The 15,539-nt window shown below is 43.3% G+C and overlaps 1 protein-coding gene across 1 annotated transcript in view; it reads left to right on the top strand.

Annotated features, from left to right (window-relative positions):
• The window catches only part of LOC146072474 (TRPM8 channel-associated factor homolog), a 31,466-nt gene extending 22,358 nt beyond the window's left edge, over positions 1 to 9,108 (top strand). Inside the window, exons 4-7 of the mRNA XM_083179701.1 lie at positions 392 to 605; positions 3,108 to 3,347; positions 6,659 to 6,996; positions 7,627 to 9,108. Coding sequence (XP_083035827.1) covers positions 392 to 605; positions 3,108 to 3,347; positions 6,659 to 6,996; positions 7,627 to 7,884 — 1,050 coding nt within the window. The 3' untranslated portion in view covers positions 7,885 to 9,108. The remainder of the gene's footprint in view (positions 1 to 391; positions 606 to 3,107; positions 3,348 to 6,658; positions 6,997 to 7,626) is intronic.
• The last annotated feature ends 6,431 nt before the right edge of the window (positions 9,109 to 15,539 follow it).

Here is a 15,539-nt window from a genome sequence, read left to right as displayed (position 1 = left end):
AATCATATAAACATTTTATCACTTACATATAAGCATTTATGTCATCACTAAAATGCACTCTTTACAGTATATAACAGACCTTAATTAATAAATGGTTCAATAAAATAATACATAAACTGCTAGGATTATAAACCTTTAAAAACATCATATCAAATTATTGGTGTGACGGCACACTACAGACCGAATCAAACACAGACAAAACCCACATGACAATCTAATCACTATACAGAACCTAAACTCCACCAATATCAAATACTGTTCCACTACTCTGAGGGAGACTCAACTCAACTGCAATCATGTGTAAAGTGAATGACTGTAAGTTTCTTTGCATAAAGAAATGACCCCTTCGGTGTAGTTTCCATTTACCATATCCTTTTGGTATGTATTACAGGTTCAGGTTGGCTGTCATACAGATGACCTGAGTGATCAAACTGAGCTGAGCCGTGCTCCTGTGGTGGTCTACAAGAAGAGTGTTACTGATCAGAGGGTTGTGATTTCCTGTGTCTGGGGAGGCTTGCTGTATATTATTGTGAAGGGAAACAGCAATCTGGGGATGATTTCCGTATCAGTGCATGGAGCAGATCTGGCTCCAACCTATATAAAAGGTAAGCATGGACAGCAGTAAAACCTTATTAATATTTTCGGACATAATGCTGCAAACCAATGCTAACACATACAAGGAGTGTACAATTTTCGAAGTATTCGCCAGAGGAGTCTATGCAAAGTTGCATGTCTTCAAATCACTTGAAGAAGCAGGACCAGTACGCATGTAGGTCATCTACATGCTAGATGAAGGTCTTTCATGCAGCTCCCAGTGACTCAAAATGCATCCCATGCATCTTGCTCTTGATTAGTGGGAGCACAAAGAAGTCACAGTGGGCCAGGTCTGGACTGTATAGTGCATGACCAAAATAATGGGTTCATGGGCCAGAAAATAGCACTTTTCTTGACTGAGTAGGTAATGAAGAAGGGTGCCATAGTGGTGATTTCTTGGATGGCGCTTGGAAATGGCTTCCAGCAGGCTTAGGTTGGTGTACCAGTCCCCAGTGACTGTGCGCTGCTGCTTAAATGGTATAGTAGCAACATTAACAGTTTTTGCCACAAAAGCAGTCACCATATGCTTGGCCATGCTGCCATGTTTGTTTTTGAGGGTTTAAAATGTAGATGCAGGATTCATCCCCACTAATGTTTTTGAATGACCACCATCAAACCTGGCCAGCATGTTGCGGCACCAAGTCACCTGAGCTTCCTTCTGCTCTCAAGTCAGCTGATCGGACACACAGCAGACCTTTTTCAGGCCAACCTATTTGTGGAGTATCAAGCTAATGTATCCAAATGAGATACCTATCTCCTTCTCTAACTGGGTCATGGCAACCCTTAAGTCCACCTCAAGTGTGGCCTGCATAGCAGCAACATTATTCTCAATGATGGCAGACACAGGTCAGCTGCAGTGCTCCTCTTGTAGTCATAGAAGATCGGTATACGGTCCTTTTATCGACACCGTTGGGTCGACAGGGTTCTAGGTCAACAGGTGTCTAGGTCGACATGGGTTTAGGTCAACATATGTGTTAGGTTGACATGGGTTAGGTCGACAGGTCGTTAGGTCGACATGGGTTTTTTCACTGGTTTTTTTGAGCCAACATGTGCCGACAGGTGGTATTTCATGCCCTACCATCCACTAGGGCGTGGTGGGAGAATAAAATAGCGTGCCGAGCACAGCGAGGCTTGACTTCCAACTGTGGCCACGTCGACTGTGTCGACATTCGGTCCAAAAAGTGAAGAATCCATGTCGACCGAATGACCTGTTGCCCAAACCTATGTCGACCTATACCTGTGTCGACCTAGACACCTGTCGACCTTGACACATATCAACCTAGACCCCTGTCGACACAACGGTGTCGACCTAACTGTGGTCGATAAAATGATCCACACCCAGAAGATCATGGGAGACATGTAATAGGGTGCGATTTTTAGAAATGTAATTCTGTCAAAGACAGCCAAATTCACAGTTTCCAAAAATCACACGTGTAGTAGCATGGGGTTAGCTGTAAAAATTGCCCATTTTGCCGCCCCCCCCCCCCCCCCAAAAAAAAAAAATCACAGTTTAAAAATTACAACCAGATGTTTTTTCAAAACATTTCAGCTCAAAAACCACCCAGTGTGCACGGGGCAGTGATGAGCAGTGGCCGCTGATGTGCGCTCCTGCATCATCGTTGGACTGGCAGCTCATCTGCTGGTATTACCAGCAGATGAGCTTATTACCAGCAGATGAGCGATGGGGTGCACTAAGCGTTTTACAGCCCATCGATTATCCCCATAATCGGTCAGCATACAATATGCGAAAAATTTGCATAGTGTGTATTGACATTTATGATAATGAAAGACTTTCAAATTGCTAATGATGCAGCATGGACCTCAATATTTATGTGGTTTTAAAAAGATGCAAATGTTAATTGATATATAAAGAAACAAAAATATAGCTCATTTTGCAGCAAGTGATAACATCTGTTGGGTGATAAAACGTGTTGTTAAATCGGATTCAGTATTGAATCCCGGCGGTCGGGATCCCGGCGTTCAGAATCCCGACGCCGGAATCCCGACAGCCGAAATGCCGACAAGGGGGGGACGTGGATCGCCCCCCCTTGCGGGCTCGCTGCGCTCGCCACACAGCGGGCCCGGTGCCTCGCTACGCTCGGCACACTAATTTATTCTCCCTCCAGGGGTGTCGTGGACACCCCAGGAGGGAGAATATGTCAGCATTTCGGCGGTCAGCATTTCGGCGGTCAGGATTCCGGCGTCGGGATTCTGAACGCCGGGATCCCGACCGCCGGGATTTTAACTGCATCCCGTTAAATCAGCTTATCATGTGCTTGACAGTTAGGCAATTTATCATATAGAATGAGTTGTATTAGTCATTGATAAATGGGGCTCATAATTTGTTTGTGACCAGAATGAGGCTGGTTAGGCAAATTCCAACTGTAATTTATATACATCTTTATTTACTGGATTGTTATGGACCAGTATAACAATGTTCTAACATTGATGTGCAAAATGTGCAGCTTATTTGTTATTCTGGAATCAATAATTTCTTCTGACTTTTCCCCCAGGCCAAACTAACAACTCATCCTGGGTGCAAACCATTCGCAACTATCCAGCTCCTTGGGCTGAGATCATTACAGAGAACATAATCCTTACTGTCCCCTCTGAGGTTATCCGCTCACTAGATGATCCTGAAGAATTAACTTCTGTGTGGGAAAATGTCATGGTGGCAGTAGCCGATCTTGCTGCAATTCCAAGGAAATTTGCACGTCCTGAAAGAATCGTGGCAGATGTGCAGCTCTCACTAGGTTGGTAAACCGCAAAGTCACATTATTTAAGGTTTTTATTTTAATTATTATCGGGTAGAAAATCTATTTATAAAAAAATGACCCATTCATTTAATTTCACTGTATAAAATAATTCCTCATATAAGTAAAACACATATAAAATTACGTTACACACTGCTTCCCAGTTTTTGTAACCCCACATCACGAGTTACATAAGGAGCAGAGACATGCACTGTACAATTCCCACATGACACAGACATCATTTTGCAATTACGTTGTACAAGGTGAGGCAAAAACAACTGCCAGATCTTAAAGGTTTCCAAAAAGGTTATAAGGGGGGAGGTATTCAAGCTGTGTAGGTATTTCATATGGGAAATATCGGCACTCGCCTATTCAATGCTGCCCTTAATGCTAGCATTGAAGGGTGTCCGATCTGACTTTTCTAAAATCTCAGATCTGTTTTGTCAGAAATGGCCATGGATTGTCAAAGTCACCGTTATGTTTCAACAATCTGCAGCCATTTTCACCGATCCGCGCACTTTTTGATGGTAGACAGCCGGAACATTAAATTCCAGCTGTCGGGTTGCAGTCGGAAGAAATTAAAACGGCCCGGGATTCCGACTGTTGGGATGTTCCAACGGTCATAATCCCAGATTGAATACCCCCTTGGACTACAAGCTAGGAACATTAATGAACGGAGGGCTGCTATATGCCAAAAAAACTAAGATAATATAGTCAACACTGTTAGATTATGTACTAAAATCTCAGAACCTCAGATTCTCCTGCAGCAAAGCAAGGTATTCACACAGACACAGACTGCCTATAGGCTATGCCCCCTGAGTGAATCAGGATCCTACTGGGTATTATTCCAGGACCTTTACAAATACATACAGCCTTGATTGATAAGGGACTAAAATCATCTCCCTGCTTCAATTCTGGTAACTATAACATTTTGGTGCAGTGAACTGTTGCTCATTCCCATCTAATGGAGTTAATACGCTAGCAAGATCTAGAATCCAAATTGGATTGATTACCAGCATATTTGTGATTACCATTTGCACTATTTAAATAGTTTTTTTCTTATCATGAGAGTTCTCTAATATACAATTTTTATGCTTATCCTGTATGTATGTTTATTAATTAATAAATGTGTATTATTTTTTTCATGTGGTAGTGTACAACATTCACTCAAACCCAAGCGCTGTATATACTTTCTTTTTGTCTATTTATATTTTGGGAGACTCACACACCCCCCATACTGCAGCTATAGCTACACTTGTGGTTCTTTGCTGGTCTTGTATCCTTCCTTTTTTTGACTCAAGGGCCCCATACATCAGCAATTAATTGTGACAATTTTCAGATATGGAGATGATTGCCACAATTAATTTTAGATGTGTGGGCTCCCCCTTTTGGCAATCCCAATCACAATCGCCAATCGATTGCTTAATCAGGTTTTTAAACATGTTTAATAATCTGGTATTATCTGCAGATCTTTTTTAGATGTGTGGGCATTCCCAATTCGTTTTCTTCATCTATTTACATTATGAACAGCTGAAATGACAATCGATTGGGGCAATTTCCAGATATGAAGATGCAATCTTTAGATGGAAAAATCTGCCGATCACTGAAAAAAACTGTAATGTGTGGGCAAAGTCGGATAGATCTGAAAATCCATTTATCTGGCCAAAATATCCCAATATCTGAAAATCCATAAATTGTGATTGCTGATGTATGGGGCCCATTACCCTGTATATCCAAAAAGAAACACAGCTAAATTAAAATGTAATCATAGATCAGTCTCAAGATACCATTGCTTAATCCTTCGCTATGGTGCACTGGTGAGGTGACCAAAATATACTCTGACTATACAAAAAGCAGGACTTGGATTTATGACCATCATCTGGATAACAGGGGAACAGACTTAAATATACATTCTGGTAGCATAAATATATGGCTATAAAACACTACTACCATCCTTGAAAAACAATACACATTGAAAGTGCAGTAGTTACAAATATTAATTTACTGTATGAGAATAAAGCCTTCGAAGTGTGCATATAAGCAGCAAACATTGTTTTGTAATTAGGGGCAAGTGTATGAAGCTTGGAAAAGTGGTATCAATCCCCATAAATAATGTTATGTGCAAGGTTATAATGCTCTAGCCAATCAGCTCCTAACTGTCAATTTACATATTGGAGCTGATTGGCTGGTGCATTATCACCTTGCACATAACGTTCTTCATGGGGATAGATAACACTTCTCCAAGCTGCACATATTTACCTCTTAGTGATGTTTCTGTTTTCTTATAGCAACTGCTTGGTAGCATGCATGTGCATATCTCCAGTGCATGTTATCATTATCACTACTACATATATTTACTGTGATAAAGAGATGTGTCCAGTTCAATAACATTTAACTTATCTGCTATTCTGCTACTGCTATTGTAAAGCGCAACGGAATATGCTGCGCTATATAAGAAACTGTTAATAAATAAATAAATAAATAAATAAATAAATATAAAAGATCTTCAAAATGAAGCTATCCAGGCTAGTTCCCCATCTAAGTCCACATTAAAAAGCATTGACAATGAACTTGTTTTTTTAATTATTTTAGGGTTAATACTTTCAAACACCAGCCCAGAACAGGATATTTTGTTCCCAAAAACAATCACCGAACCGGTTCCCTTTCTTTCAGAACAGGATCTTCCTTCCCATACACCAACCCAGAACAGGATCTCCACTTTCCAAACACCATCCCAGAACAGGAACTTTTCTTGCCAAACACCAAGCCCAGAACAGTACCTTCCCTTCCCAAACACTGGCCCAGAACAGGACCTACCCTTACCAAACACTAGGTCAAAACAGGGCCTTCCCTTCCCAGACAACAGCCCAGAACAGGACCTTTCCTTCCCAAACAGTAGATGTAAACAGGATCTATCCTTCCCAAACAACAGCCCACGGGATATTTCCTCCCAAACACCAGCCCAGAACAGGACCTATCCTTCCCAACCACTAGTCCAGAACAGGAATATTTTTCCCAGTATATATCATTCTCAAACACTGAATTTGAAGAGGACTTCATTTGGAAGGAACCTATTTCTTCTCAAACATCAAACATAAGAGATCAGGGTTGATGTTTGGGAAGGATACATCCTTCCAAAGCACCAATTAAAAGCAGGACAGGAAATCTTCCCCAGGATTTATGCTTCCCAAACACCAGCCCGGTTTATGTATTCACTCTCGTTGCTAATTGCATTAATTACAAGATTATAATAGTGTCAAGATACATTAGTCAATTACTTATATGGCTTTTTACATATTACTATTTTGTAGGTTGGATGCATTCTGGATACCCAATAATGTGTCATCTGCCAGTAGCAAACCTTATGGTAGACCTTACGAAAATAAGGAAAAGTGGAATGTGGGGATTTGCCCATGAACTTGGTCATAATCAACAACAATCTCACTGGGAATTTCCCCCTCATACCACAGAAGCCACAAATAACCTCTGGTCTGTATATGTACATGAGACAGTGCTGAATATTACTCGGGATTTAGCACATCCGGATCTAAAGCCAGAAGACAGGACTGCTCGAATTACAAACTACATAAAGGATGGCACCAAACTGAAAGATTGGAATGTGTGGACTTGTCTTGAGACATATCTTCTGGTTTGTACAAATACAGTAAATCTATGTATAGTTTTAATTCACAATGAGCACAAAAAAAAAAAGAGCATACAGTACGTGCACCTTGGTGGAACTACATTATGTTGCACAGCAGTTCATATTTGCCAACTTTAATTCTTCTTCTCAAAACTTCTCAAAGAAGAGCTGGAGGAGGTCACTATAGCTAGGCATTTTTACCTACTGGGCACATGAGTGCATTGTAGCTCGCAAATTAATTACTGCAATCTTGTTAAGCGGTTTCATGATACTGCATTGCAATTAAGATGCACATCCGCATGAGAAAGAAATGTCTGGTGTGACTTCAACAATAGTGTATGGGATGCAGCTGAATAGTAAATATCCAAAGGAGGCTTCTGGACACACAATATTTGGTCAAACTCATTTGACTTATTAATGTGTATCCAGAGAGCCACCATTGGAAATGTATATTGCTGGCCCTTCCCATATCCTTCTGCCATGTGCTATATTTTGTCATGCCGTATAAAAAGTGCGCTAATCATGTTGTAAAGAATGCAAACCATATTGTGAAGTACCTATTTATTATTTATAGATAACAATTCACAAATGTATTTATAGATCACTAATTCACCTTATGTATTGTATATCCTTCAGTTACAAGAGGCCTTTGGCTGGGATCCCTTCAAACGCCTGTTCTCTGATTATCAAAGATTATCAAATGTCAGCAATGAGAAAAAGGTTAAGATGAATCTTTGGGCAGAGAAGTTCTCTCAAGCTGTCCATAAGAACCTGGCCCCATTCTTCAAGGCCTGGGGGTGGCCCATTGATGAGAAAACCGAAACCAATATATCTACTTTACCTGAATGGGAGGAAGATCCTATGAAGAAATACGTCACTTCCCCATCAACCTAATGCTGAAAACAACATGAGCAGAATTCGGTACTTATGTATTATCTGGGCTCCCATGTTAAATGCACCCCATTTTTTCATACCCCTACTATCCAACTACGCATGGAGTTGATTTTATATAGTGTGGCGAGCGCAGCGAGCCACCGTGCCCGAAGCGTGGCGAGCGGACGCGGTCTCATAAGAAAAACGGGAGCCCAGATATTACATAAGTACCCAGAATTCTACTGTTACGCACAATGTGGCCTATTCAGACCAATACATTAAAGTCCGAATTCGCCCCTGTCCCTGATGTTTATCCCCGTCCTCCAGTCCCCACATGTCCAAAACCCGGGAGTGAACGGCTTTGGCAAATTCCACACTCGCTGGGCCGTTCGCTCCAGGAAGGGAGGGCCAGGAGCGGGCAGTAGGGGTTACGCCAAGGATTTCATGAGCATGCCCACAAAAACGGTGGGTGTGCCCATGAAGATGCTGGGCATACCCCAAGCCTGTTTGGGGCAGGCTGCTGACGTCGCATGACGTCAACGCTCGCCCCCAATTCGGTATTCTTTGGCCAAAATAAAAGTCAGTCTTGACCGACTTTTATTATTGAACGGAAGAGAAAATAATTCGATGAGTGACCATCGATTAATTTCTATTCCTTTCGGCCACATGCAGAACTACAGGCAGCGGGGGGACGGGGGACATTTACCCATTTGCTAGGCTGCAAGTATACACAGACTAGCGAACAAATCTGAATCAGGCCCATTGTGGTAAAAGAGATTTCTTTTTTGCAGCTTAGTATACTCCCATTTTTTTCCAATCTCAGTAATCAAATGTGTTATCTCATGCCAAGCCTATCTGTGCACTACCGGCTATGCAATTGTATCTGATTTATATATGTGGCTGATTAATGCTTTGGGAATAGCAAAGTTTTCACCTGGTAGCATCTGCACATTTACAGACTCATTATGGTCCTCATTTACATAGCTAAAAACTGTAATCCGCAGTGCAGTTCATTTTGTGAGTGCAATTACTTCTGTGCCTCATCCGCACACACGTATACCAGAACATGCCAACGTTCTGTGATTCAGAAAGGCCCCAGTAAGGCAATGATAATGCTGCCGGCTTGACTCAAAATATAGAGAATGGAAAAATAAAGAATTTAGCTTCAAAGTAGATTGCCTTTAACTCCAATTTTTTTTTTTTTATTGATTGATGTCTTAAATTAATAAAGCGTTTGGGAGGACATGTGGTTTGTCGTAATTAGAATTTACTTTGCCTTATAAAGTGCTCCTTGTTGACAAATGCATATCACCAAAGGTATAGATCAAGATCTCATCTTCACCACCTTCAAGGATTTTTGATACTATAGATTAATTCATGTTATATACATGTGAGTAAGGTATGCCTGAACGACAACTTAGAAGATCTGTAAAAAACAAAACCCAGATAACCTTATCCTTACTACATTGATATGTACATGAGGTATGAAAATAATCACCTCTGGGACAGAATCCTTTTTAAATAGTTCCTAACTAACGACCCGGGACTAGTGCTGTTGTAAAAGGGCCCCAGGCCGAAATCCTGGGATCAATTGCCCAGGATTTCAACCCTGCTAGCCAGCAGGGTTGCTCCCAGGACTTTCCCATGATACGGGCCAGTGTGAAAGCTACTCACTTGACTTCTCTGGGCTGGAAGAGAGTGCCGCCGCTGGGGAAGCCGTCAGGGTGAAGCTGTTGCCTAGGGACCCCCTCCCACCACAGCCCGCCACTGGGGGAAGCTGTAGAGTCACTGCCCGGGCACAGAGCTGCTGTGTGCAGTATGCCCACCTCCTCCTGCCACTGGGGTAAGCTGCCGGGTCACCGCCTGGGGAAGGAACTGCCATGTGCCTCCCCTTCCCGCATCTGCCTTAAGGTAATGTGACATGGAGTGGAGTGGATTGTCCCCCCCTCCTCCCCCCAGAAAATGCAGGGACTAGGCTGAGAAGGCCAACCCAGGAATGTCTCTGCATGATCTTAATCAGGATAAGTATTCTAAGATTGACACCAACAGCCTAGCACCCTTTTGTCTGTGTATGTTGAACTTTTGCCTGAGCCAACCTATTGTGTGTCAACCTTTTCGTCTCGACCTATTGACTGTCTACCATACACTGTAGTCCATTTAACCAACACCCATTCAGAGACCAGTCCTTTGTGATATTTTTCAAGCATACTGAGTTAATAAATGCCATTATCAGTGGCAGCTGAGCACCATCTGCCTATAGCTGGTGGTGCACCTCTAAACACATATAAACATATGTGAAGATGTATGTAATATACGTGCTGGCACCGTGCACAACCCGAGACTCGGCCTTAGGCTTTGCTCTCTTAAACCTGACATCACTCTGTTAAACTAGCCAATGAGAGCCTGTGGTTGTCTTAAAAGAAGAGTAAATTCTATTGCTCCCAGGACCTTAGCGTGTTGCTACCGAACCTGGACACACTGCTAGCATATATATATTACATACATTTTAAAATGTTTATATGTACTAGGTAGTCCCTGCAAAATACCCTTCGAATAAGATGTATGCTATTCATGTGTATATCCCACTAATTTTTGGGGGAGAGGAAGACTACCAGCCAATCAGCTACTACAGGCTGCTGTTTGAAAAATGACAGGAGCTGATAAATTGGTACGTCAAGATAGCGTTATCTCTCTCCATGCCTTAGTACAGTGGGGTTTATTTAATAATGGGACCTACACACATAGCGATTCGCTGGTCTTTTCTAAGCGATCTCACAAATTAGAAAATGCCCCTACATTGCTCCATGAGTAGGGGCCATTGCCTCTGCAATTAATATCCATCACGCTGGATAAATCTATAATCCCCAGTGTCAGGGCCAGTGTTCTCTACAAGAACACTGGCTGTGGCAGATCATTCAACGGTACATCACTGTGTAGCCCTGTGTGCTCAGCTCCCCATGTGAAGGCCCCTTAAACCTTGCAGAGAGTCAAAGTGGAGATAAAGAACCAGCTAATCAGCTCCTAACTGACAAAATGCCCAGCAGTCCTTTAGCCTCCTACAGCCAAAGACTTTGCCTATAGCAGCCGCCTTTCCAGGGCAGATTAGGGCCGCCGCCCATACTCAGATCCCCCCAGGTCTTGCTATAGACAAAGTGGATATTGGAGGCTGTGCAGAAGAAATTGTACACAGTGAGCTAAGGTACGGCAATGCAACCAGGCACAGGATGGTACTGTATATGCAATAATACCAAAGAATGTATTTGGGAATAAATGCAACAATGCATAAGATGTTATAAGCAATAAGCATGTTTGACCAGCCTGAATGAAATCTCTACACCGAGATCCGGGCAACGGCAGACTGAGTCAAATCAGGAACAATGGCAAGGTCTCCGATATACAGACACTCCACAACTGACACGTTCAGAACAAAGCGGGAACTATCACTAGCAGTTTGGGGAGTGCCCAGCCAGAGACTAAAAAGGGGCTGTAGCCAATGAGTGACTAATTCTAAATAGAGTGCAGCTGCGCATACTGTTTTCTCTCTGGCCAACGGGGAGCGCCGCCTGATTCTAGCATCCCCGTTGCCAGGCAACCGGCGGCACCCAGACGGGGAGCAAGAAAGCATTACACCTGTTGTTCAAATGTTACTAGGTGCCGGGTGGTGGGAAGGAGGCGCTACGCCTGGTGTCCGCCTGTTGCTAGGCAAAGGGTGGGGAGAAGAAGGCGCAACATCCTAGCTCCGGGAAGTGCGCCTAACAGGTACTTTATCTCTCTCCAAGGCTTAGTAAATAGGGAAAAATATTAAAAGGGAATGATTTAGGGTAAAAAAAGTACAAAAGCAGATGCTTTGAACAGTTATTTTGTACAGGATAAGTGGCAATACTAATGATGGCAAATAAAAAAAGCAGTAGGAAGTGCGATGTATATGTATGAAGACTGTCAAATGTTTGCACCAACATTCATATTAGTATAAGTTAGTAAATCTGGAAGCCTGGGAGGTCCACATATTGGCCCTTATTCTGATCGGTGCGGATATTCCCGCATTCTTACGGAGCGGTCCGCACGCCACGGTGTTCTGCCGCGTGCGGCCATCGTCCGTAGAAACGCCCACGTGTCCTCCGCATTCGGACGGACTCACTCTTTAAGAACAGGGCGTGTTTACGGACGACATACAAACCATGCGTGTGCGGGAGAAACACTCAGATTCTGCACGGTATTACAGAGTATTACAGAGTATGCTCGGGAATACCGCATCCGAACGGGAGCCAAGCGGTGCTACCGCCCGTAAGCGGAGTATTTATGCCAAACAACCCACTATTATGTATCTTCTGCAATACATCACATGACCCACTTATTCAATTACCTATCCTCATAAAAAACTGCATACACATGTGTATTGCTAGTATTAATATTCAGTCATGTCCATTGTTAGCAGGTTTAAAGTGTGTCAGAAGTACAGCATATGTGGGTGATTATTAAGGTTTCCTTGAAGCAGCAATGGTTTCAATTAAAGCACTGACAAGCGTCCTATTAGTGAGTAATGAGTAAAGGAGTCGATTCTATTGGGTTCAGGTGTTAATGCTTGTAGTCATTAGGCGGTCCGTTCGCCTCCCGCAGGAACGAGTGGTGTCCGCAAAGCAATAGTGGCCTTTTGGACACCGCACATTTCTTCCCTTTTTGTTCGCGTGCATTCGGAGTGCTATCCGAATGTACGCCCCCCAACATAAGTGTACTCCCCCGTGTCCGCCCATGTTTCCGCCCCGTTTTGCCCACTTTGAAACTACGCCCATGTGTCATTCCGCATGACGCCCATAATACGCCCATATTTCCCGACTGATTGCGGTGAACAGTTTTGTACGGGATTTGGCCGAACAGGTACGGAGTCAATGCGTGGCACATGCGCGTGGCGTTCGCCACGCATGCGCAGACGCCGTAAAGACGCGATCCGAAAGTATGCGGTAAAGTACGCGTCAATCAGAATAAGGGCCATTGTATTAATAAGACTCTTAGCCAATCAATGTCCGGCCAGTCATTTCAAAATATTCAGCAGCTGCATCCTGCCACCTGGCAGAATGCCGCTACAAGCTCCAGCTGCTGCTTGGATGGACTCCACTACGCGTCACCCCCACCAGCTGCTAATACCCCGCTGCACGGCAGCAGGTCCGATCAATGGCTTGGGTCCGATGCACACAGGACCACGCATCAGACCCGAGGGGACATCAAACTGAGTTGATTTGGCATGATATTACAGCCCAAATCGGTAGAATCGGACAAAATCTTATCAAATCGGCTCAGTGTATGGGCACCTTTAGCCCTGGTCTGAAACAGGAAGCGGTGAATTGGGTGGCACAGTACCAAGATGTGTTTCTGCCATTCTGGGAAAGACACAGATCATCCAGCATGATGCTGTGACTCCACGCAGGGTGGTCATTAAACAAAGACCGTATCCCGAGGCAAAGCGGGCAGCGGTAAAGTAAGAGGTGGAAGAGATGCTACACCTAGTGGGGATGGTGGGAGATAACAAGTTATCACAGAGTGGGGGGCGCAGGGAATGAGCCGCTTTATCAAGAGCTGCTGTGTACTAAGTATAGTAACATATACTTACCAGAGCCTACGAAGAAGTTATTACTCTTAATAGAGATCAATTGTTACTCCCTGTATCCAAGAAAACTACACAAAAAGCAAAATGGGATACACAATCCACATATATCTCTAAATACAACAGCCACTCCTCTTCTATTAAGAAGATAATTACTAAGAATTATAACATCTTGAAATCGGACTATCTACTGAAAGATACCATCCCTCCCAAACCCTCTTTTGTCTTTAAAAAGAATAGGACCCTAAAAAGCCAATTAGCTCCCAGTATGCTCAGAGAAATTGAGAGCACTAAAGAACCCCTAACTCCCATATGGCTAGGCCCTAAACCAAAGGTTTTTTTCTGTTGCGGTATGAGCAGATGTATTACTTGCAGCCACATCCAAACCCGATCTATAAACAGCATTATGGACAGAGAAGGGAAAAGGATACCTTTTAATGAATTTATGAATTGCAATATGGAATGCATAATCTATCTGTTGGTGTGCCCGTGCAACCTAAAATATGTTGGGCGGACAAGAAAAATCAAAACACGCTTCTTTGAGCATCGCCGCAACATTGCCAAAAAATTGATAAACCACAGTGTCCCCCGACATTTCCTTGAGGTGCATGAAGGCAAACCTGAGGGTCTGACCCTTTTTGGCCTCAAACATATTCCTGTAACCTCTAGAGGAGAGGATCGCTTCGCTAGACTGTGCAAGCAGGAGGTGTACTGGATGTACAGACTCAGGACCATCTACCCTGAAGGGTTGAATGAGGCAGTCGAACTAAACGCCATCATAGACTGAGCCTGTGCATCAAGTGCACCTATAGGTTCCAACCAACCCCCCCCCCCCCCTCTATTTCATAAGAGGGCCTGTGAAAATACGCCCTTCTTTTGTATAGTGTTAAACCAATTAATTAATTTCACTAATCTGTACATTGTATTCATTGCAAAATTATCCATACCACCTGGTACCACTTGCTAATTTTATTTATGAACACCACCTTTTTTTGTGCATTTATTGTTCTTGAAACATTTAATAATGATTACTATTATTATTATATTATTAATTTTTTTAATGCAGTATTTACCATTCATTTATGTATTTATTATTTTCTGTGTCTGTCAAATATTTTGCATATGGAGAAACCTCTTTCCAAAAACAAAGATGGCCGCCAGGGCCTCCCTGACATCATCATTTATATCTCTCAGTCCATGTGTTGTATTATAATGTATATACCTTTGTTTAGATTATGCTCCTTGTCTAAAGACAGCCAAGTGTATATATATTTTTATATCCTTTTTTTTCTAATGTCCCACTGGTTATCTGTCCAAGCGACACAGACTAATAGCAGCCCCGGTGGAACGCATACCCGGAAACACTGTGCGTTCCAACTCGTAAATCAGTCCCGCAGCCGGAAACGCGGTGCGTTCCACCACGTAAATCAGTCCCGCTGCTGGACATGCTAGTGGCTGGAAACCACGCCAGGGGCGAGACCATGGGGCGCACACAGACTCTGGACGCACCCGGAAACGGTGTGCGGTCCAGAGCTAATTAAACACATGTAAATCCAGGAAGTGTAATGCGTTCCATAGCCCCAGAACAGGATATCCGGTGCTCATGCAATTGTTTGATTATGTTTTGACTGTATTTATATACTTTTTAATACTCGTTTTTGATGCCCATTATTACATATAAATGTATTTTCGTTACTTGTTTCCTAGAACGGCCACCATCGGGGGTAATCGTGTACCTTAACTTAAGGTACACGATTACCCCCGATGGACCCAATTTCCTTTTAAATCAGGTCCATTTTGCCGGCAAAGGCAAAATCGGGTCCATCGCGACGGTCGGGTGCATTAACATGGCACGCGACGCGACCGACGCGATGCACCCGATTTTGCCATAGGGTTCAATGTTAAAATATTTTTAACATTGTAATCGGGAAAAAAATGGGAAATGGGCCAATATGGCCCATTTCTCATTGTATATGCCCGCCCCCATTGTGAACGTCACCCCAAGATTGACGCCAACCCGAAGCGTGGCGAGCCCGCGAGGGGCGGCGGTACGTGTCCTCCGACCTTTTCATACCCC

The sequence above is a fragment of the Crinia signifera genome, chromosome 4 (genome assembly GCF_055691185.1).
Source record: "Crinia signifera chromosome 4, ASM5569118v1, whole genome shotgun sequence".
NCBI lineage: Eukaryota > Metazoa > Chordata > Amphibia > Anura > Myobatrachidae > Crinia > Crinia signifera.
Note: the sequence above shows the minus strand (reverse complement) of the source record. Positions and strands in the feature narration are given on the sequence as shown.